This window comes from Vanessa cardui, chromosome 8 (genome assembly GCF_905220365.1).
Source record: "Vanessa cardui chromosome 8, ilVanCard2.1, whole genome shotgun sequence".
Lineage (NCBI taxonomy): Eukaryota > Metazoa > Arthropoda > Insecta > Lepidoptera > Nymphalidae > Vanessa > Vanessa cardui.
The window spans coordinates 13,028,309-13,052,352 of NC_061130.1; the positions used below are offsets into that span (position 1 = coordinate 13,028,309).

Consider the following 24,044-nt stretch of genomic DNA (forward strand, 5'->3'; position numbering starts at 1 on the left):
AATCCAGTATAAATTATTTCTTTTGAACATATTGTAGATTTGATACAATTAATTATAAACATCAAGAGTCAGGAATACCACAAGATATCTTTCTCAAAACTATTGTCCCGGACAATCTTAATACTTATCAAGTGGGAATGATATAATAATACTTACAAATAGTACAAAATTAGTCATGATCGAATAGTATACCGAGAAATATCAATTGTATCATAGAAATGCTAAGAGATTACAAGTTTACTGACTTACATAATACATTAGTTTTGTCTAATTGATATGGCAACACGTTTCATTACACAACTTATTATTAATATGATGATTACAATCTATGCGTTTAAGCGTTTTATTTATTTTTGTATATGGTAACTAACCGGGTCACTCGATGATCACTTGATTTAATGAGAATTAGATTGCTCACGTGTACTCATACTGTTAATCAATCTAACTACTAAGTTATGTTGTAAATAAATATACCTTCGACAAAAAAAACGTATGTAAAATTAAAAAAATACAATAGACAACATTTACTCAGTCAATCTATCAAGTGTTGAACCGTTGAATAATTTATACACAACAAGAAGAGTTAATTTCGAATTTTCATTACACTTATTAATTATTTATATTTAAAGCATAAAACGTTTTAATATAATAAAACCAGCTACATTAACGCAAGCCACGTATTATATACTATATGCATTTACGCGCAAACATACAAACGTAGGCCAAGAGACTCAAAAGGCTAGAGTGCAATCAATAACATAGTATTGCCAATAATAAAATATACAATCAGCCATTTCGTCCAATACAAGTCATACCTTTGACATAAATGAAAACACACATTATAAAAAAGTCCTTTCACCTTTTAATCACGATTTTTAAAAATGGAATTATTCATTAATAATTCTAAACAGTATATTATTTTATATTCCTCATCATATCGTGTTTGAGTGTTATTATTTTTATTAATAATACATTTATTACTTTTACACTCATCATATCAGAACCAAATATTATAAGTTTACTAGAATTTTAATAAATTATTGCACGTATTGTCGATTACGAAAACTTTAATCGAGATAATAATAAAACAAGTGAGTAACTCAATGGCGGAGTATTCAGAACGAACATTATCTAATCTTATTAAATAAAGTAAATCTATTCTACACTCGGGAACATACGAATTACAAAACACTACATCTATTTATATACAACAAATAAATTATAAAAAATATATTATAATCGTTAACATACCATACAAATCCTTACTGTATTAATATTAAATAAAATTACAGAGATTCGTTCTTTGGAAGAGCGCAGGATACAACGTTTTAAATAAATACGGAGACTAAGTAAATAAACCACAGCTTTGGAATGTATCGGACAAGTATTCGTGCGATGACTTACAGTATATCGCCAACAGTCAACTATTCTCACAGAACTCGGGAGACTTCGGCGACACTTCTGTAGAAAATAAAACTCCGACTCGACGTCGTAACCAAGTCATAACAGCATCACACGCGACGCCGGGACATACGAACGGAAAGTAATCTTCGAACCGTCGAGACGCACAGCCGGTCAGTGAACGGCCACGGCGCTGCTGGGGCGCGACTGGGGCGTAGCTAGGGCACGGCTAGGGCACGGCTAGGACGCGGCTAGGGCGCGGCTAGGGCGCGACTAGGGCGCGGCTAAGACGCTATTGGGGAGCGGCTAGAGCGCGTCGGTCGGCAGCGCATGCACTCGTGCGCACAACAGGTTGTGTAAGATGAACACCGCCGGCTTCGGGCTGCCCTCCATGTCCAGCTCCTGCGAACGCAATTGGCACACATGGTATATACAATTACGTCATCAATCAATATAATCCCCTAGTAGTAAGGCTAGTAAGAATATCAGATATACTTTCTTCCCGATATACTTTCGAGGCAAACTTAGCAAACTCACTACATTCTAAGGAAGCCCTAGGAACTGGGATGGGGTAATTTCGTTAACTTTCTTAGTATGCCTATTTAAATTCTATTTGTATGCAGTTTTAATGTCACTTCAACAACTATAATGCAGTTGAAACAATACGCAGAACACTATTCAAGCCGAGCACTGGCAGGCACTCACGAGCGTGTCGTCGTCGGCGAAGTGCAGCCAGAGCGCGGCGCGGTCGTCGTCGGCCGAGGCGCGCAGCGCGTGCAGCGGGCGGCGGTAGAGCGCGCGCGCGCCGCCGCGGCCCAGCGAGCCCGCCGCCTCCCACACGCACACGCCGCCCGCGCCCAGCGACAGCCGCGCGCACGCGCCGCGGTACCGGCAGCGGAACGTGAACTCGGCCTGCGCGCGCACCGCCGCGTGCGCGCCGTCCACCAGCGCGCCCGCCGCCGCCGCCAGGTCGTGCGGCGCGTCGGCCCGCAGCGCGCGCACGCACAGCCCGCCCGCCGTGCCCGCGCGCACGCCCAGCGCCGCCGCGCCCGAGCCGCGCCGCCACCACGCCAGCCGCGTCGCCGCCAGCCCGAAGCTCTCCGCCGGCGCGCACCACGCCTCGCCCGACCACGGCGCCGCCTCGTACAGGCGCAGCTCGCGGTCCGTGATGGCGACGAACGTCGGCTGCCACCCCTCCGTCTCGTCCGAGTCGTCGGACCCGCCGGACGCGCCCATCTGTTTATGTAATAAAATAATTACGTCCCTCCACTCGCGCAACCTCGAATCCAGCAATCACGGGAAATAATTTAGAGGCTCACGTGATCCTGCGGCGGCCGCCTGGCGAGCCAGCCGGCGTAGCGCACGTCCCCTATGAGCGAGCGCAGACGAGGCCGCGCGCGCGCCAGCGCCGCCCGCGCCGCTCGCCGCGCCGCGGCGTGCAGCGCGCGGTGCCAGCCCGCCGCCGACGAGCTGCAGGGCGCGCGTAGGGCCAGCGCGTGCACGCCGTCGGGGGAGTAGATTTCTATCGTGCGCTCCTCTGTGGAAATGGATTTTGGTGCAATACATGACACAGACCTCATATGTTTCTTATTTATACTGACAGTAGTGAATTTTTATCCTTACATGAATATTTCATGCTAAGTCACAAACAAATAATTAAACTTGACAAACTTTAATATATGATAGCAATCTTGATGAATTAAAATACCTGGATCATGGTGTCGAAGATTCTTCGCAACACAGGCCATGAGGAGTGGTACATATCTCGTATCAGCGCGTCGACGTCTTGGCGATGGTGGTGATGGTGGAGTTTCTACCATATAACCACGCTGAAGTTCCCATCCCACTTCACTAATAATGGAAGCTTTACGAAAGTATGGAGTAACCTCACGGAGATACTTAACTGTAACATAAGAAAATCTTAGATTTAGTACTAATAGAAAAAACTTCTTAAAAAAATAATTATTTTACTAATAAACAATAATTAGTAAAACTTTATTAGTAGTTATTAGTGTTTTATCTTCATTGTATATTAAAAAACATAAAATGTTTATATATAACTACAATTGCTAAGCATTACAGGCCACTGTTATAATTACATCAGCAAAGATTGAGTCATGTAATTTATTTTGATGAAGGTTAATTATTAGGTTAATTCAATTACTGTATGTTAACACTATTAGACACATACTTTTAACCAAAAAACAAATGTTAAATGAACTCACAAGATACTTTGTTCAATAGTTTCAAATATTTGTTTAACTTGACAAGTAATTATGATAAAACAAGACATTTAAACAGATATGAGGTATTTATTAGTAGACCTAAAACTGACGAACTTACCTTCTAGTTGAACCATTTTACCAGCTCTTTTAAGAGCCTTAACGGCTTCTTCGTGAGTGGCATCTTTTAAATCTTCTCCATTAACTGAAAGTATAGCATCACCAACATACAGTTGCTCTGTAAGGTCTGCTGCCATACCCTTAAATATCTTCGATATAAGTATGGGCATGTTATTCTCTATTCCTCCTTTAATTGATATCCCCAAGCCATTGTTATCAGATTTAACAACCTGCACCATCCGTTTCTGATTAGCGATAGCTTCAGGTACTTCAGTGAAATCACTGTTTGGTGTCTCGACATTGTTATTGTTTAAGGTACCATTTAGAGTGGTGGTAGCATCGTAACCATCGTCTAAGCATACACTAAGATAATCATCCTCCAAGGAACAATGCACCCGATACCACACTCCACGGACTAATGTTTCTAGTAGACCGGATCTTCCAGTGGTTGCATTTGGACTCTCGCTACCGCCACTAGATGCACCGTTCTCCACCATAATTTCCACTAAAATAGTATGATAACTTGATGTTTCAACCCACTAATATGTAAATATGTAGCCTTAAATTATTGAAAAAAGGTGAAACCAGATGTTAAAAGTAATGTTCAATGGAAAATTGTTCTCATTACATTTTAGTATTATTTAATTATGCTTTCATTTAATATAAAGTATATAAGTATTAACCATTGACACGAGATAATCGAATGAATACAACTGATATTTTACAATCAATAATACTATCAAATTAAAATTACTATAGAAAATACAGATGAAATATCATCAAATTTCAAACTACAGATTATAAAATTCGTTGGAATGGCGTAACTGGTGTCTGGTAACTACGGGAATTTGCTTTTTCGGCTATGTATACACATTAAAGTAATGCACGCAATATATTCTTTTTATTAAAGAACTTGTTGATAAACAGTTTATGCGGAATGGATATGTATAGTATTTTCTTTTTGTTAAAATTACCTATTTTTCACCTATTTATTTTCTTTTATCATAAGAAAACATAACAATATTTGAAAATTCATTGTGCATGTAAGAATTTTATAACATTAAATTTAATGTTATAAATTATATGAATGATCGAAGTCAAAAATAGCCTAATTCATTAAGAAAGCTTTTACCTGTTTAAGGTCATAAAATTTTAAATATTTTAATATTAATTATTCCATGATACATAATATGCTTATATTTTCATCATATATCATTCATCTTCACGTAAATGCAATAACTAAAACTTTTATTAGTAATATTTTCAATAACAAGTTCATGAGTTAAATTGCGGCGATTTTTTTTTTATTGTAATGGCAATGAAAGAACTTTTATGAATGATACCATAGATCTAATTATGTGCGGCTAAAAAATCTAATATTGATTTAATCCAAGGAAAGATTTTTTTCATATCGTCTGTTTAGGTGATAACTTGCAAACGTCAGACTAGGACTGACTGACAGCCTGACAGTTTTCTAAATGCAACAAAGTGGAGAATACACTTTTCATATATTGTGCTTAAATAGTGCTTATATAAGTATATACGCAATACTAATAGAAAAAAGATAATAAATATTATTTATTGTTAACGCAAACACAGATAAATTGGCATTAAGATAACAAAGCAAAAGTGAAAAATAAAATTGTCTATACACACTTCTATATATAAGTGTTTACACTTCCAAACTGTTATCAAATGCTAAATTAAAAGGGTATTTATAATTAAAGCTTATAAAACTTGATACAACCATGCAGCGTGAAGAGAAACAATTGGAAGCTACATTACATGCAATTTTAAATAGAGTGAATGATCTTAAATCTGCTATACAAGGATTGATAGCAAAATTGGAAACTGAATATGAAACAATAAATTGGCCTACGTTTCTTGATAATTACGCTATATTGTCTGGCCACGTAAGTATATTACCTGATTTTATACTATGAAAACTAGAAATGTCCATCTTTATAAAATATACATCAGATTTTGTGGGCTATAACTAAATTAGCTATGATCCCTCAGCTTCTATTTGGTATGCAACAATAATAGATCTAGATACAACTTTACTGATAAAGTACACTACTGCTGCTCATTAGATACTAATTCAAATATTTTTTCATCATATATGTGTAAACTATCAATTATGAGATGTAAATCTGTGTAATTATATCACAAACTTTTTTATGTTATATTTTGTGCCTCACCCAAAAGCTTAATATTCAGTTTTTAAACAAATGACATATCACATTAACAATAATTTTATTATAATCATTAAATAATTTTTATCAAAAATTCAAGTGTTTTTCATATTTTCAGTTGACTGGCTTAAGCAAAATACTTCAAAATGAATTAGCTCCATCATTAAGATCAGTTGTAGTGTTGCCTTTACAATTGGGATGTGAGCGTGATGAGGAGCTAGCAAGGCTGTCAGAAGGGAGAGTGCCAGCTTGTACTCATGACCTAGTCCCAGATCTGCTACGTACAAAGCCTGAGCCACAAGCAGAGCAAAGGCTACAACAGCTAAACCACAAAGCTAGCACATTAAGCTATGACACTGCTCAGGTACTGTGTACTAATTTGCAAATTGAAATGCTTTTTTTAAACTTTAGAAACCAAGCAAATTTTATCCTATTTGATTTAAAAAGGCTAAAAAAGAGCAACCTACTTTATATTTCTGTTCATTGTATATTGGTTTACATCTAAATGTCAATGTCTTTTTACAGAAACAAGTAGCCCAGTTTACAAAAGTCGTAAGCCATGTATGGGAAATTATATCTAAAGGTCGTGAAGACTGGGAAGGAGAATCAATGAGATCTGCAGGTAGATTTAATATGTATAAATAATTCAGAAATGAATTTGCTTTAAACTTTAAAAGAATCTTGTGATAAAATATTATTAGTCTTAGCACTATAAGCAGAGGGAAAACATATCTTGAGTAGCTTAGTTTATTAGTATTCTTTTTTTGATTTAAAAAGTGACAGTAAATTTAAAAGAACCTGTTTTATTTTTATATATATTTCATTGGAAAGAAGTTTTGTATAAAATTTAATGGATTGTTATATTCTATTTATTTTATTTCAGGTATACAACCAACACATAGCATAGCTGACACCCACGCTTTAGTAACAGCCGTAGGAACTGGTAAAGGTCTTCGACCAGGAATGCAACCTATTGGACCACCTGGTGTTGGAACACCAGGAATGGGTCAAGCTAGAGGCCCAACTCCTCAGATGGGTCCTGCAACTCCTACAATGCCAAAAGCACCTTCGGCAATTAAGACCAATATAAAGGCTGCAAACCAAATTCATCCATATCAACGGTAACTCATGGAAATATGAAAATGATAAAATATATAAATCTCACACCAAAAGCTAGGAGACTTTACTACTGTGCTCGTACTTTTTCACATGACAACAACTACAAATATTGTTGGATATCAAATGGAAAGATATTTATACGTAAAAAAGATAACGAACCGGCAATTCAAATAACCTGTGAAGAGGATATAAATCATATTGAAAAACAATGACTATCAATAGGTAAAAAAACGAACTATTTAAAGTGTATATTAATAATTAGTTTAAAAATATATGCATGCTTCTATAAGAATGAAAATACAAATTATATTACAACTTTATTCTATTTTACTACTAGTTACACCACCTGCACACAAATTAACATTAACTCACAATCATACACGTATACAAAATTCCAGACTCTCAGGCTGACTTCCATAGCACGTACCTCTATCTATAAAAATAAATCTGCAAAATTTCACATACAATGTAAGAATATTTATCTTTATCACCCTGTTATTAACATCTTAAGCTCTAAAATGTATCCAGACGTAGTCACTATTGACACTAACTACCTACATGAAATATTATCAATTTATAAAATTGCCAATCAGGAGAGATACCTACCATTTTTTACAAGCAACCATTCAACCCTCAGTCTTTGCATGATGAAATAGAGGAATCCTGTAAAATCCCCTGTCAAGTGATAAATAAATTAACAGAGATTGAGTATGCGGACACAAAAAGTTTCAATATATTATCTTTTAACATTAGAAGCTTAAATAAAAATATAGATGACCTGCTTATACATATCTCCCAACTTAAGATACATCCAGATGTCATAGTGTTATCGGAATGTTGGTGCAATGAATTTTCCGTACCCCCACTTATAGATGGTTATGACATGTTCTTTACAAAACACAGCTTTAACCAAAACGATGGTGTTGTTATGTATATAAAATCAGATATAAAATCACATGTTCACGAGTTAGATCTAAAAGAAGCCAATGGATTGGCCGCGAAAATCGGTAATATGACTGTCTTAGGTATGTATAGACCATACTGCTTTAAAAATATAACACCCTTTCTAGAATCATTAGATAATATTCTTACCACAGTGCGCACTAGAAATATAGTTTTAACGGGAGATATTAATATTAATACCCTTAATCTTAACAATAGTATAGCATCGGAGTATCTAAATATTCTGGCATCACACGGACTAGTGACGGCAATAGAAGTTCCAACACATAACAAGACATGCCTCGACCATTTTATGTGCAAATTACTAGCAAAATCAAAGTGCTATGTCATCAATGCAGATATTACAGATCATCTACCCATATTTTTGTCAATAGCAGGTTCACCAGTCCAAAGGAAAGTTACGACAGGTTCATATAAAATTACTAAAGTTAAATATGAAGACTTTATAAAATCGTTACAGGCACATGATTGGTCAGATTTTTTTAATATTGCTGATGTGAATAAAGCAGCAAACATCCTTTTTTTTTTTTTTTTTTTTTTTTTTGTGGCTTTTATTTGTGCCAAAGAGGCACAGATTATTTCGCCAATGTCACGTGCGATGGAGAAGACACGATGGAGATTGATCGGTTCGGTCGAGATTACATGCTCAAATTAATTTTGAAGGCATAATAGCACTAGACAAATTGGAGACCCATAACCTAAAACAACACAACAATAATAATTACATAAAAAGTAAATAAAATAAGGCAACTACTATTAAAATGCATAACAACAATCACAAAATAATTTACAACTTAATCTTATTACGTTCAATATATTTACATAGAAATTTACAAAATGGACTAAACACAAACATTAACAAACATTCAACGTTAATAGGGCGAGGGACTTTAGGAGGGAGAACGTCATATATAGGATGAATGAGATTGGGGCAGGAGAACAATATATGGGATAAGGAACCTTCGTCTAGACCACATTCACACAAAGAGTGATCTCTAACTTTAATTTTACGCAGATGTATGGGAGTACATGCATGACCAAGGCGAATACGAGAGATAGTTGTGGTGACCCAACGATTAGCTTGCCTGTGAAGAGAAAACCAAGGTCGCCTTGGAATGTCTGGTTGGAGAGAAGCATAAAATTTACCCTTCGATTTTGATGATGCTTTCCAAAGAGAGTTCCAGGATTTATCAAGGTGAGTTTTCGCTAGAGCACACAAGTCCTGAGTAGAATTATTAAAATGCTTAGTTAGACCAGATGATATAGCAGATCTAGCGAACGAGTCTGCAGTGTCATTGCCTGTTATACCAGAGTGGCTTGGAATCCAGACTAGTAATATTTCCAACCCTTTTTGATGGCAGGCAAGCAAAGCTTCCCTGATCTTAAGAATGATAAAAAATCTTCGCCTGCTACGAAACGGATTTTCCCTAATTGCGAGCAGGCAGCTCAAAGAGTCTGTCAGAATTACAGTCTGTCTTAAGTCATGTGAATGGGCAAATAGGATTGCTTCCAGAATAGCAATCGCTTCACCAGAAAAAATTGATGTTTCAGGAGGGGATTTAAATTGGAGGATAATTTTGAATTTAGGTATCCAACAGGCTGAACCGACACAGCTATCAGGGGATATTTTAGAGGAATCAGTAAATATCTGGAGGTGGTTTGACCAGTTTTGATGAAAAATTCTTTGAAACTTAACATTTGTATCAGGGGCTCCTTTGATTAGACCAAGGTCTGTGACAATTGGAGGATTATAGACAAGAGCTCTAAATGGAGTGGAAAAAAGAGGATTAAGATTGAATCTTAATATAGGATGAGGGAGTTTTGTAAATTTTAAAAAACTGTCTAATAGCAAGGATTTACTATTAGGGCGATCGCATAGTTGGGACAGTATGTTTAAACGGGACCAGAGAGGGTGAGAGGACAGCTGTAATGATTTTACCACAAAGCGGTCGCATAAAAATTGTCTTCTCAGTTGAAGTGGAGGATCAACACATTCAACTTGCAGGGCGTTAGTAGGAGAAGACTTCATAGCTCCTATAATTATTCTAAGGCATTTATGTTGGATTTTATTGAGTTTATCGGATGCAGATTTATTAAATGGGTCTAAAACAAATAGTCCATAGTCCAAATGACTACGAACTATTGCATTGTACAGTAGTTTGAGAGAATAGGGGTGAGCTCCCCACCAGACACCTGAGACTGCTCTGAGGACGTTAATGCCTTTTTCACACTTTTTGATAATATGCTCAGAGTGACAAATTCCGTTCAGCTTGTTATCGAGTATGATGCCTAAGAATTTCGCCTTATTGACAAAGTTGATACGCTGATCCCCACAAAACAGATCAAAGACGGGGATTAACCTTTTTCGTGTAAAAGCAACTGCCTGAGTCTTATCTACTGATAAAGATAAGCCATGGTCAGAGAGCCATAGGTCAAGATAATGCAAAGCAGAGTTTAATTGCAATGTTAAGTTTTGGACTGAAGGAGATCTAAGATATAATACAATGTCATCAGCATATTGAAGAATGTTACAAAAGTTATTAACAGACAGCTCGAGATCGTGAGTATAAATGCTATAAAGCAGAGGGCTGAGGACTGAGCCTTGCGGGAGACCTTTCCAGACTAATCGGGGGGGCAGAATACAATTTTGGTATTTAACAGAAATTGATCTGCAAAAAAGCAGATTACATATGAAATGAGTCATCCTCGGAGGGATACTCAGCTGTTGCAGTTTTTGCCTGAGTACCGGAAGAAGAACATTATCATATGCAGAAGTAATATCTAGAAAAACACCCACAAGGTACTCTCCGTTAGAAAAGGCTATTCGAATGTCTGTCGTAAGAATGCTGAGACTATCAAGAGTGCTCAAACCCTTTCGAAAGCCAAATTGAGAGGGCGAGAGAATATTCCTGCTTTCCATTATCCATTCCAAGCGGTTTTTCAGGAGATGTTCAGTTACTTTTACTAATGTAGATGATAAAGCAATGGGTCTATAAGAACTTGGGTCCAAAGGGCATTTTCCTGGTTTGAGGATGGGGATAATAATTTGGGACTTCCAAGATTCCGGGACGATTCCTGCTGAGAAAAAAGCATTAATTAAATTCAAATAGACGCATTTAGCTTTATCACTAAGGTTAATTATGAAAGAGTAGGGCACGCCATCTTCCCCTGGCGACGAGTCCTTAAGTCCCTTTAGGGCTGTATGGAGTTCTGCGAGAGTAAAGGGGCTATCCATATCTTCTAATGCGGATGTTGGTTGCAACATTAAAAAGCTATCCTTGTCTGGGACAAAGGGGGGTGCAAGCTTAGCAGCAAAATCATTAAGCCATATGGAGGGATTATTGGCATTTGGATTTTCTGAGTTGAGGGAACGACGAAATTTCTTAAGATTTGTCCAAACTGTTTGAGGTGGAGACCGGGGACTGAGGGATTCACAGAAGTTGGTCCAACCCTGCTTTTTCTTTTTTGAAAACAGTCTTTTAATTTTGGCATCAATACGCTGATATTTGATGAAATTTTGTGGAGTCATAGAGACTGTGTATGACTCTTCGGCTTCAGATCTCTGTTGGACCATGACCTTACATTCCTCATCCCACCAAGGAGGGGAAAGCAAAGTCTTTTTATTTGTATTTTTTATAGAAAAATGGGCATCAGCAGAGGACTTGATCGCATTAAGAAAAAGTTCGTAGCAGGCAACGACATTCTCATCATTCACAAAATCAGGGAGAAAGTCCAACATGGCATCAACCGAGTTAGCGAATGCTAACCAATTAGCGTTGTTGAGTCTATATTTTAAGAGTGGGCATGATTTGATGAGTGTGAAGGATCTGTTATTAAGTGAAAGAAGGATAGGGAAATGGTCACTTCCAAATGATGATGGGAGGATATTCCAAGAGATTTGTGAGGATAGGGAGGGAGATGATAGGGTTAGATCAACAGCGGAACGAGGATTCTGATTTGGGTAAACTCTACGAGTCGGCGAGCCATCGTTAAGAATGCATAAATTTACATCCTCAGCAATGTCCACCAACAAGGGAGCAAATCCATCACAGTAATAGGAGCCCCATAATGTATGGTGGGAGTTAAAATCTCCCATAACAAGAATGGGGCATGGAAGGGCAGAGAAAATGGAGAGTAATTCAGGAGCAAGAGAAGGATTAGGATGAGGAATGTAAAGTGATAAAAAAGAAATATTGAAGGCCTTTATAGCCACGGCATTGATATGCTGGCTAAAAGGAGGAAGAGGAATTTGGGAAAAGGGGACAGAGTGCCTGATCAGGATGGCACAACCTGCATACCCGTCATTTCTGTCATCCCTAAAACAGGAAAAACCCGGGATCCGAAAACGGGAACCGGGGATCAACCATGTCTCAGAGAGGGCAACAATGACAGGTTTATGAGAATTAATAAGAGAGAGGAGGTCAGGTTTCTTATGACGGACACTCTTACAGTTCCATTGAAGGAATCTGATTGGGGCCATTTTTAAATATATTAAAGAGTTGAGTTAAATCGTTGGCAACGTTGGACGGTAGAGGAATTTCATTACATGTACTTAGGATGCTGAGGAGAGTTTTAATTAATAATTCTAGTAAGTTGGGATTGTTATTAGGAGGGGAGGGGTTACCAACATACAGAGCACAACCATTTGGAGACGAGGAGGAGCAATTACCAACTATAGCTTGGTGGGCATGTTTATCATACCCCTTTCCTAGAGGAACTCTAGGGGGAGGAGAACGGAAGACGGTCTGTTTATATGATCTATTAGGAGGAGGGGTGGATTTAGATTGAAGGCTAGAGGGATAACTAGGGCTTGGCGGAGTGTACACAGGAGGGGAGAACATCTCTTTTGCAATCTCAGCGTAGGATCTGCGGACGTTTGGGAAGCGAGAGGCTGCCTCCATGTAAGAGATGTTATCCTGCGACATTACAATTTTTATTGATTGCTGCCGTGAGTACTCTGGACAATCTTTATCAGTGGCAAAGTGTTTACCAGAACAGTGAAGGCATGTAGAGTTTTCCTTATTAACCTCACACAAGTCACCTGTATGAGATTTTGAGCATTTAAAACATCTGGGTGAGGATCTACACTGTGTCTTGATGTGGCCATAACGACAACAGTTCAAGCAAATGATGGTAGGAAGATTGTAGGTTTCAACCGGGAGGGAGGTATGATAGGAATAAATTTTATTAGGCAGGATTTGGCCCTTAAAAGTTATAACTACAGACTGAGTTGGGATCCAGGTCACAACTCCTTCATTGACATTTTTTCGATTCAATCGTCTCAGTTTCATGATTTCACCACAACCATGAGGAAGCTCGACAGACTCTAAAAGGTCCTCCATAGACCAATCAACCGGTACACCCTTCACAAGACCCATTCTGGTAACATTGTAAGTTGGTAATGTTGCTTTGTACTTACAAAGTTCCAAGATAGGGTTGTTTAAAAAGTTATTCGCTGATTGAGCTGTAGAAAATTGTACCTCTATTCTGTTCCGGCCAACATTTTTTACCCCATCATTAACAATGGAGCCAATTTTATGTTTATGCAAGAATTGACCGAATTTGATTGCACGAATTGAGTTTCCTGCGGCTGGGTCAGCAACTTCACGTGAAACATGAACTATGAATGGGCCCTTATCGTCATTAGCGTAACTTTTAGGGCCATCAGTAAAGGCGGGATTGACATATACAGTCTGGATGGAAGGATTTGCGGTAGTGGGATGGGTGACAGTCTTCTTAGAGGAGGAATCGGGTGAAACGGAGGATTTATCCCCAGAACGTTTCCGAGCGGAAGATTTCGAACCGTCAATAACAGTTTCCAAACCCCCGGGATCGGGAGGTTCAGGAGGAGGGTCGACATCCATTTTTAAACTACTTACTTTAACTTACTAACTAATATATGTTAACTATAAAAGAAAATTAACACTTACCGAAACCGAATAATGTTAGTAAAACCCAGAAACCATATAAATTAACTATTTGCACTAAAAAATTATTGAAAGAACAACACAAAATGATTTTAATAACACAGATATCTCACTAACACGTGTGTCAACCAAAGCTAACGCAAGCGAAAAAACCCTATTAAATATTAATCAAATATTAATCAGCAAACATCCTAACCAAAATTATCAATGACAGTGTAATTGAAAATACAGAAATAATAATTCTAAGTCGTAAAAAAAGGCCACTGAAACCTTGGATTACCGCTGGAATCATAAAATGTATTAAAAAGAGAGATCGTCTTCATTTGCTTACTAAAAAATTTCCGGAAGACCATCAACTTAAACTTAAATATGTTACTTACCGAAACACATGTAAAGAAATAACAAAGAAATTAAAAATTACTTATTACAAAAATAAACTCAGCTGTCAATGGGTCAACAAAAAAGCGACCTGGGATGTCATTAAGGAAATATGTAATTTGTCAAAGCAAAAATCACCGGCAAACGAGTTACTAAACGTAACACCGACACCAATAGTTTCCTTAAATAACGTTAATACTTTTTTCACTAACATAGGACCTACGCTAGCAAGAGACATCCTAAGGAGAATAAATAAGACTGAAGACCAATTAATTCATTCGATAACCAAAGTCCAAAATAATAAAACAATGGTTCTGTATCCTACAAGTCACATTGAAATTAAAAATATAATAAATAATCTAAAAAACAATTGTGCCCCCGGAGAAGACAACATATCAACAAAACTATTAAAAATGGGCCAAGATGTATTATGTTATCCTATAGAACATGTTAGTAACCTAAGTTTATCGAACGGCATTTTTCCTACGTGTTTTAAGAAAGCAGTTGTTATTCCTATATATAAGAATGGGGACAAAAGAACAATGTCAAACTACAGACCAGTGTCACTACTACCAACATTAAGTAAGATTATTGAAAAACTTGTTAATACTAGGCTAATCAAGTTCTTAGAGGAGCATAAAATATTAGCTCACAATCAATTTGGATTCCGAGCCCATAAGTCTACTGAAGACGCGATTCATTCATTAGTTAATTTGATTACAAATTATTTGGACAATGGTGAAAAATGTATAGGTGTATTCCTTGACTTAAAAAAAGCATTTGATACCGTGTCAATTCCTCTGCTCCTGCGAAAGTTAGAGGATATGGGAATTCGAGGTATTCCGCTCGAGTGGTTTAAGGACTACCTGAAGCAGGGCCGCCGTAAGCGGGGGTGCGACGCGTGCACCGCACGCGGGCGGCACGTCCAGGGGGCGGCAAATTGAGCAATACATCACGTACCTAATTCAAGTCATTATTATAATTCCCACAAATCCTTAAGTAAAATAAATTATTCAAAGCATCGAAAAATATCGCACTCAGTAAAGTTAAAAGTCCGTCCGTCTGTTATCCTATGAAAAAAAATACTGTCGAAGTTAGGAGAATCCCCTTTAAGCTTCCTTATCAATTGGTAGATTAGGTATCGGTTACTTGTAGTAGGGCGTTGTCGTAGGGCGGCTTGAAGGGTATCACGCCGTAAGTTATATTGGTGGTCGCTCGAAATAGCAGAGCTACGGGCACCGTTAAACCGGGCGCGGAGGGCATACGTTCGCTGTGGCAGGCGCAACATGCTCAACACAAACTTAGAGGTACACCTGTGGGCTGTACATCGTCAGTTGAAAAAAAAGTTAGAAAAGGCGTTAAGTAAACAGAGAGCAAAAGGGCGCCCCTATCGTGGTTTGCGAGGGAAGCTCCGGACACACGGCGCTCCTTTTACGGAATAACTACCGCCAGATCTCCTGCGACTGATCGGGGAGCTATTTCCGGGAAAAAGGGCGGGTCATTCAACCATCGATGCCCTAAAACACCCTGAAGACCCGGACAATGGAGGCGGTGGTCCAAGGGAACGTAGTCCTAACGGTATCACCAGACTTGGCGAACGACTTCAATAGTCTTCCTTTCTTTTTTTCTTAATTTAATTTACGGCATTCACGGGCTCATAGGCCCATGCCTTTTTTATATTTTACATTTATACACTTTGGCGTTTTATACTTTATATTTTTACTTAACATCAGCAGATATTCGCTAGACTTCAAGCTCGCCGTCTTCCTTTCGAGACCATAGTACCATTTCGATATCACGAGTTGCCTTCCTATCTCAGAAGGCCTTTGGGGCATACCTCCAGGATCAGGTGATCCTTTGGGAGGGGGCGATGGACGACTTGTCCGGCGTTTGAAGTTGGTTTGACTGGCTCCTGCGGGCACCGACCTCGCCCGGGATGGGTGTGTTGTGTCACGGTGACGGGGCGAACCTTTCAGATGGCGGCCCTAAAGTCAGAGTGTCGCTCACGGTGGATCGAATCGAGATGCTGGTCTTGATGGTTTCTCTAACTAATACGGAGGGCCTCCTAATCCACGGTCCTTGCTGAGGTCTCCTCGAGGAGCATCTACCGCCCTCCAAGAGACGGCAATTAAGGTGCAGACACATATGAAGGGTCAGGGCCTCATCCTGGATGGAGCTTCGTGCAACATTTTGTCCAACTCAGCTTAAAGCTCATCAATGCCAACGTAGGAGGACCTCCTAGCAAACCAAACACCTTGCCTGCGTGCGCTCTATGGCATTGTATTTTTTATTTATTGTAAATAAATAAATCTAATCCAGTCCAGCCCATTTCCGGTCACTGCTGGATATGTCCAGTCCTCTCCAATTGCACGCCACTGAGATCGTTCTTGGGCTACTCGCATCCAGCTCCTACCAGCCGTCTCTCGTAAGTCGTCACTCCACCGTGCCCGAGGACGTCCACACTACGTTTGCCGAGACGCGGTCTCCACTCTAGAACACGTTTTCCCCAACGGTTATCGGTTCTGCGACAAATATGACCAGCCCACTGCCACTTCAGTTTATTAATCCGGTGGGCTATGTCGATGACTTTGGTTCTATGGCGGATCGCCTCATTTCTTCTGATGCTATCCCGCAGAGAAACGCCGATCATAGCCCTTGCCATAGCACGCTGAGCGACTTTAAACTGGTGGACCGGCCTTGCCGTGAGTTTCCACGTTTCGGTCTTCACTGTTTCACTGTCATGACGGGTAGGACGCACTGGTTGAAGACTTTCGTCTTAAGGCACTGTGGGATCGACGATGTAAAGATTCGACGTAATTTTCCAAACGCTGCCCAACCCAGCTGAATTCTTCTATTCACCTCGTCTTCAAGGTTGTTTCTACCTAATCGCAAAGTCTGGTCATGGAAGATATATTTTTGAACAACTTCGAGGTCGGTACCGTGTATCGCAATCGGTTCCGGTAGAACATGTTCATTGAACATGACCTTGGTTTTATCCAAGTTCATCCGTAGGCCGATACGCATAGAAGAATCAGCAAATCTTAAGTGCCATTGATGTTGATGCCACGTCCTTTCCAGTTCAGCGTCTTGAACATATCCTCCATTGAATTAGTAAACAATTTGGGGGAAATAACGTCCCCTCGTCTCACACCTTGATGCAATGGTATGGGATTTGTTTGCTGATTCTGTACTTGGACGGAAAATACACATATTTGGTTGGACTCCCTTAATGCTCGTAACAAGGCTCTTATCTTACGGGACCGTGGGAACAGTGCTGCTGACCCGCTTCGCCGAAGAAGACCAGTAGAAGGGGTCTTCGCTATGGATGTCTTCTCCTCCCGCCATAATTGTCCCGGGGTTAAGGGTTTCTGTACCCTGGGAACTCCCTAGGAAGTGGAACTCCGCAGAGGTGAGCCTACCGTTAGGACGTCACGGTAGTATGCACAAACATACACATTTCGTAACATCCTCCAAAAAGACAGAGTGGGACGCTAACGTTGGTTTTTTAGCAGGTATACACCCCACCTCATGTGGAGGAATAGTGGTATGCGTTTTTGCAGCAAAAAAAGGGCGGCATAATAGGTATTGCACGCGGGCGACAAAACAGCTAGCGGCGGGCCTGACCTGAAGGATAGAAAGCAAAGCGTTAAGGTTAGTGATTTCACTAGTACCTATCAATACACCACACACGGAATTCCACAAGGAAGTACACTAGGGCCAACCCTATTCTTAATATACATTAACAATTTATGTAACTTGAATCTACAGAATGGATATATATCATCATTCGCTGATGACACGGCTATTATATTTCATGCATCCTCATGGGAACAAGTAAAAGTATTTGCAGAGGAAGGATTGAAGAAATTTACGGAAACCCTAGAAAATAATTTACTAACAATAAATACTCTAAAAACTAAATATATGTGCCTTAAAATAAGTAAAGCAAATGAACCACCTCCTCAATATATGATAAAACTTCACACTTACCGATGTACGGGCGGTCTTTGCTCCTGCGAAACCCTGGACAGGGTGCAAACAATGAAGTACTTGGGAATAATCATTGACGAAAACTTAAATTGGAAGCAACAAATAATAACATTAACAAACAAAATTCGGAGGCTAATTCCAGTGTTTAAAAACCTACGAGAAATCGCTGAAAAAGAGTTACTCATACAAGTATATAAAACACTTTGTCAATCTCTACTACTGTACTGCATAACAATATGGGGAGGTGCAGCTTCCTCCCACATGATAAAATTAGAAAGAGCACAGAGAACGATCATTAAAGTTATCTTAAAAAAACCGAGAAGATTCCCAACAAATGAGATTTATAAAATAGCCAAGGTACTTACTGTCCGTCAACTATTTATACAAAATACCGTCATACGCTTTCATAAATGTTTTCCCATCCCACCTATGAACACACAACGTCGACGACCAGACATTAAAATTACTAAAACAAGAACTAAATTTGCCCAGCATCAGAATATATATTTAGGAGCTTATCTTTACAAAAGAATAAATAAAAAAAGAGACATTACTCGGTTAAATCGAAATAAACTTAAGATGTATCTACGGAATTTGCTAATGGCCTAAGCTATCAAGAAACAGAAAACTATCTTCGTACATGACAAACACACACACACACACACACACACACACACACAAACACACACATACATACGCGCGCATGCATGCATATATTAATTATAGGTAGTAAAATTTACTTTACCTCATTAGTTAAACATATTTTTTTATTTTGTGTTCCTTTTTCTTCTGTTTTTATTTGTATACTATTTATTTTGGCATTAAATTTAAATACTGTTAAACTAAAATACTGATTGGGAAGTCACTGGCCCCTAAGATACGGGTTTTCCTAGTTTAGGGGTACAGGGCCTCTGTGAGATATGTACTTGATATGAGAACAATAAATATATTTTGATTTTTTTTTTTTTTTTTTGATAGTTATCATTAAATAAAATGTATGTATGTAAAGCTTAGTAATTTTTATTTAAATTAGTTTTTTAAGAACTAAAATTATTTCGTGTCTTAACTTAAGCGATACAAGTTCTAATGCAATAACTATAATGTAAACAAACAAATAAGCCATTCTTTATGCATTTCATGAATAAAATTTTTACTCATATTGGAAATAACATATATAATAAAAATGATGCAGATTTTTTTGTACACAACTTCTGAATTGTATAGGTTTAAAAATATTGTGACTTGTTTTTCCTCTCATATATTCTGTTAAAAAGTGATTTTCTGAAAATCATGTACAACAAAATCAACACCATTATTTCTGACACAAAGTCATGAAAACTTATTAATTATAAAATTTGCAACATTTTTCACAAATACCATGAGAGGCTAGACAAAAACTAAATACATGAGTTGGTTGTTAATACTTTGTGATTTTATTTTTTTAGTAGTTTTTAAATGCAGTACTCCTTAGTTCACCGTATTGACCTGTAAAATAAAATAAATAATAAAACAATCATTCTATAAATTTTAAATTTAGGTATAAATGAAGATTAAAAACATTTTTATATTTGATTGGATTTCACTATTACATAATGACATATTTCCCAAAACTTACAGCATCATGGTTTTTTAGGTAATCAATTTTGCTATCATTATCATTCAACAGATAATGATAACAATAGGATAAGAAACTTAAGATGATGAAACTGTAATCTATCATCTTAAGTTTCTTATCCTATGATAAGAAACTTAAGATGATGAAACTGTAATCTGTACCATTTTTTTGTGTACTTATATCAGGGGACATATTTAATTTTAAATATAAATCTCAACCCTTAAGTTTTATCTATTATAGTCACATATAACTTACGATATCATCAATTTTGAGGATAGCGCGCACGGTCTCTGTGGCCAGGGCCAGAGCTGACGCGGTGACGTGCAGTGGCTGCAGCACATTTTCGTGACGCATGTCGGTCACGCGTCCGCGACGTACGTTCACGCCGGCGCCACTTTGGTTGCCACTTGCGTGCGCTGCACGCAGCTCCGTCACCGTCTCGATAGGGTTCAGACCTGAAAGTAACGTTCATCATATAATACAAGAATAGCCCAGGGTATTTGATACCACACAAACCTGTATAAATTATAAATAAATTTATATATGAGACAACATCACATACATTACTCCGATCCCAATGTAAGTAGCTGAAGCACTTGTGTTATGGAAATCAGAAGTAACGACGGTACCACAAACAACCAGACCCAAGACAACATAGAAAACTAATGGCAGTCTACATCGACTCGGCCGGGAATCGAACCCGGGACCTCAGAGTGGCGTACCCATGAAAACCGGTGTACACACCACTCGACCACGGAGGTCGTCAAATCTGATTTATATATCGATAAACGAACCTGCATTCTCGGCAAGCGTAGATGGAATGACTTCGAGCGCGTCGGCGTAAGCCCTGAGACAGTAGTGGTCGGCACCGGGTGCCGCGATAGCAGCGCGACCGAGCTCAGCAGCGGCGGCAGCCTCGGGGGCGCCTCCGCCCGGCACGAGTGCGGGCCGACGCGCCACGCAGCGCACGGCGCACAGCGCGTCGTGCAGCGAACGCGCTGCCTCTGCCACCACGGCACCACTCGTGCCGCGCACCAGCACCGACACAGTATGGCCACCACCGGAGCAACCGGTCATCTGTTACAATAATAACAACATACTATAAATTTTGGATCACCATTGAAAAATTATCTCTTTGTATAAAAGTGTAAATTTTATTACCTTAATGTACTTTCCAGAAGGTTCGTTTACTTCTTCTACAAGGTCTACATTTACCAAATTTTCAGCTGTAAAATGATCCAAAGAAGCAATGGGACGGCATCCAAGGGTCTTGCAAACAAACTCAATGTCTTCACGCTCAATATCTTTAATAACCATTGTCTTGATTTTATCCAAGAAATGAATAGCTAGGTCACTCAGTGCATCCCTGCAAAATAAGCATTGTACATCTTTTATACTTGCTAATTTACATGTGTTGCACTTAGTAAACTGAATGAACATATTGTCAATCACATGACTTGAGAAATACACTTTTTTATGAATTAATTTAATTTATTATATTATCTTGACTACTAACCTTAAAATAGATTTCTGTACCAGCAGTAGATTGCAACCAGCCTTCTTTATTTGCTTTACAATATTTAAAATATATTGACGCTCTTCCTTCAAAACACGGTCCATAGCAGCATAGTCCGATACAATCACATTGTGGTCCATCTGTTTATCCATAAATAAAAATGTAAACATATATCTTAATGACTTATAAAAAATTATATTAAAACTAGTTTTCTCATAATTTAATATGAGACAGAGACCATTGTTTAACTAAATATTCCCTGAACAACATTTATAAAAAACATAAATGTTTATTCATTAATTTTTTATTTTAATATTACTTTGCAAATAACTCACGTCAGTTTTAGGTGGAGAGATACAAAATTGGATAAGTCCAACTTTAGCCTTTTCAATGCGGTGAGGTCCATTGACATTAGAAGCACGGTGAGGGATCACCAACCCCTGAATTAGCTCAGTGTCTTCTACAGTTCCGCCGATACGTTCAATTACTTTAACGTCACGCAGATCAACACGTGCACCCACTCCTCCTTGAATTGGCTCCATTACTGAAAAAGTTGATCAGTAATAAATATTTGTTATATAATATAAATGGCATTCTGATTATGACACCTGATAAAGTATTAAAATATAACAAAGATATTGTAATTAATTATTAATTGTACCTGCACGGATTGCTTGAACTGCAATTGGTGCTAAAATTGTAGAGTGCTGGGATACAACTTTCGAATTAAGAGACGTTGCTGCTGCCTTCAAGAGTGCATCTTCATTTGACAAATCAACAGAAGTTGACATTCCTTCTACTACCTATTTATTTAAGAAAAATAAAACATTTAACAAAAAATCAAACAAATCACATCATAGCTGTTACAGAAATAACTAAAATATAACTAGAAGCATAGTCATATACTTAGATTTTAAAACTATTTATATTAATCAAGATTGTTTTGACTCATGCTCATATTTTACCATAAAATTAATTATAAACATACAAATTATACGGATAGAATATTACCTGCAAGGCCATTTGCAAAGCCTTCTGGAAGCCATCTGATATAACTGTTGGGTGGATGCCTTTTTGAAGAAGTTTTTCAGCTGCATCAAGTAATGCTCCTGCTATTACAACTACTGATGTTGTACCATCACCGGCCTCAATATCTTGGGCCCTTGACAGCTCAACTAACTACAATTTGAACACAAAGTAAATCAATTTGTAATAGCACATAAATATTGCTAAAAATGTTTTTTGTTTTATACAAAAATATTTTCATGAATACTCATTTCTTAAGAATCAATTATTTCTCAGATAACAATTAGCCATTATTGCATGATTAATAGTGGTAGTAGGCAGTAAATACTAAGTAAATACAAAATTTACCATTTTAGCTGCTGGATGTAAAACACTCATCTGTTTTAAGATAGTTGCTCCATCATTAGTGATGGTAACTTCACCATTTGCGGCTTGAATCTACAATAAAAACAAATTATATAGATTGTTTTTCAATATGGAATTAAGAAACAATGGAAAAATATGAAACCATTTAAATTGAGGAAAATTAAATATTGTAAGCATTTTATTATTACCATCTTATCCATTCCACGGGGACCAAGGCTGGTTCTAATAGCATCTGACACAGCTGAAAGGTATCACAATAATTTTAAGGATAAATATGAAACTTTTTTAAGCCGCATTCCATTTATTTTAAGATGAGTGTTACTGTTATTAAATATTTCATTCAAATTAAACAAAGATTTTATGTAAAAAAACACAAAATTACACCAGGTGCAGAAAATTGCTATGAATGACATATCATTATTTTCATAAACATTACGGTGAAGATCTTCATATAAATACATGTAAGTTAAATATCTACTACTATATACAATTTTGGAATGTAAAGGGAAACAAAACGTTATTCTGGTAAATGTAAGTTATATATTATATTAACCTTTAGCGGCATTTATATTGCTCAAACGAATATCAGCTGGCTTGCTTTTGTCTTTGTATATGGCCGAATTAACCTTCCCAGCATCACCACCAGCTTTAGGAGCCATTATAGTATTTTAGATAGTCTTCTTAATTGATTAAATCTTGAGATTATTTTGGATTCAAAACCGCCTAGGATTTTCAATCTCAAGTCAATGGGAACAAAAATTAGTATTTAACTGACAGTTGACACCGTCAATCTGACAGATTAAATTGACATGATTTTTTTTTTGATACTACTACGCTAGTTCGGCCTCAGACGTAAAATATTCAACTAGTGCAACTAATTACAAGATAAAAAACTAAAAAATGAGGATACACTTTACTCCAGTAGAATTTTGTAAGATTACATTAAAGTTGTAATTGATAACATTTTGTTTTATAGATTTCGACTTCCTCGAGCTGTTATTTCGTATCAGATTGTTACAATTTAATAGTAACGTAAATACTACAATTTAATTATACTAAAAATATTGATATATGCTTAAAATAAGAACATTTATTAAATTATTTTCATTAGATAACCAAGAAAAAAGTATCCCAGAGATTTTAATAAGAAAATTATAACTGATTCATAACTACTTTCTTGTTTGACCATGTTTTATGGTTGTAATA

The 24,044-nt window shown here is 37.7% G+C and overlaps 4 protein-coding genes across 5 annotated transcripts; 1 reads left to right on the top strand and 3 right to left on the bottom strand.

Moving 5' to 3' along the window:
* Window positions 1-511: 511 nt before the first annotated feature.
* On the bottom strand, window positions 512-4,528 carry LOC124531869 (beta-1-syntrophin). Of its 2 annotated transcripts, XM_047106429.1 has the most exons (6): window positions 4,427-4,528; window positions 3,745-4,248; window positions 3,110-3,304; window positions 2,721-2,938; window positions 2,107-2,637; window positions 512-1,803 (listed from the first exon to the last, which is right to left on the bottom strand). In XM_047106429.1, exons 2-6 carry the CDS (start codon window positions 4,238-4,240, stop codon window positions 1,708-1,710), a joined length of 1,536 nt encoding a protein of 511 aa, XP_046962385.1. In that variant the 5' UTR covers window positions 4,241-4,248; window positions 4,427-4,528; the 3' UTR covers window positions 512-1,707. The 2 variants fall into 2 exon arrangements, with proteins under 2 accessions (XP_046962385.1, XP_046962384.1); XM_047106428.1 differs by having other exon boundaries at window positions 3,745-4,510.
* A 626-nt stretch (window positions 4,529-5,154) lies between these two features.
* Window positions 5,155-19,831, top strand: LOC124531635 (mediator of RNA polymerase II transcription subunit 8). The gene is made up of 5 exons (XM_047106096.1): window positions 5,155-5,656; window positions 6,057-6,302; window positions 6,464-6,560; window positions 6,822-7,081; window positions 19,288-19,831. The coding sequence occupies exons 1-4, from the start codon at window positions 5,492-5,494 to the stop codon at window positions 7,061-7,063; spliced, it is 750 nt and encodes a 249-aa protein (XP_046962052.1). The 5' UTR covers window positions 5,155-5,491; the 3' UTR covers window positions 7,064-7,081; window positions 19,288-19,831.
* On the bottom strand, window positions 8,672-10,695 carry LOC124531796. The gene is made up of 2 exons (XM_047106322.1): window positions 9,167-10,695; window positions 8,672-8,718 (listed from the first exon to the last, which is right to left on the bottom strand). The coding sequence occupies exons 1-2, from the start codon at window positions 10,047-10,049 to the stop codon at window positions 8,672-8,674; spliced, it is 930 nt and encodes a 309-aa protein (XP_046962278.1). The 5' UTR covers window positions 10,050-10,695.
* Window positions 19,320-23,633, bottom strand: LOC124531634 (T-complex protein 1 subunit delta). Its single transcript, XM_047106095.1, has 11 exons — window positions 23,392-23,633; window positions 23,027-23,079; window positions 22,821-22,910; window positions 22,458-22,625; window positions 22,108-22,249; window positions 21,782-21,990; window positions 21,447-21,586; window positions 21,092-21,296; window positions 20,725-21,007; window positions 20,186-20,385; window positions 19,320-19,800 (listed from the first exon to the last, which is right to left on the bottom strand). Exons 1-11 carry the CDS (start codon window positions 23,495-23,497, stop codon window positions 19,783-19,785), a joined length of 1,614 nt encoding a protein of 537 aa, XP_046962051.1. The 5' UTR covers window positions 23,498-23,633; the 3' UTR covers window positions 19,320-19,782.
* Between the last annotated feature and the right edge of the window lie 411 nt (window positions 23,634-24,044).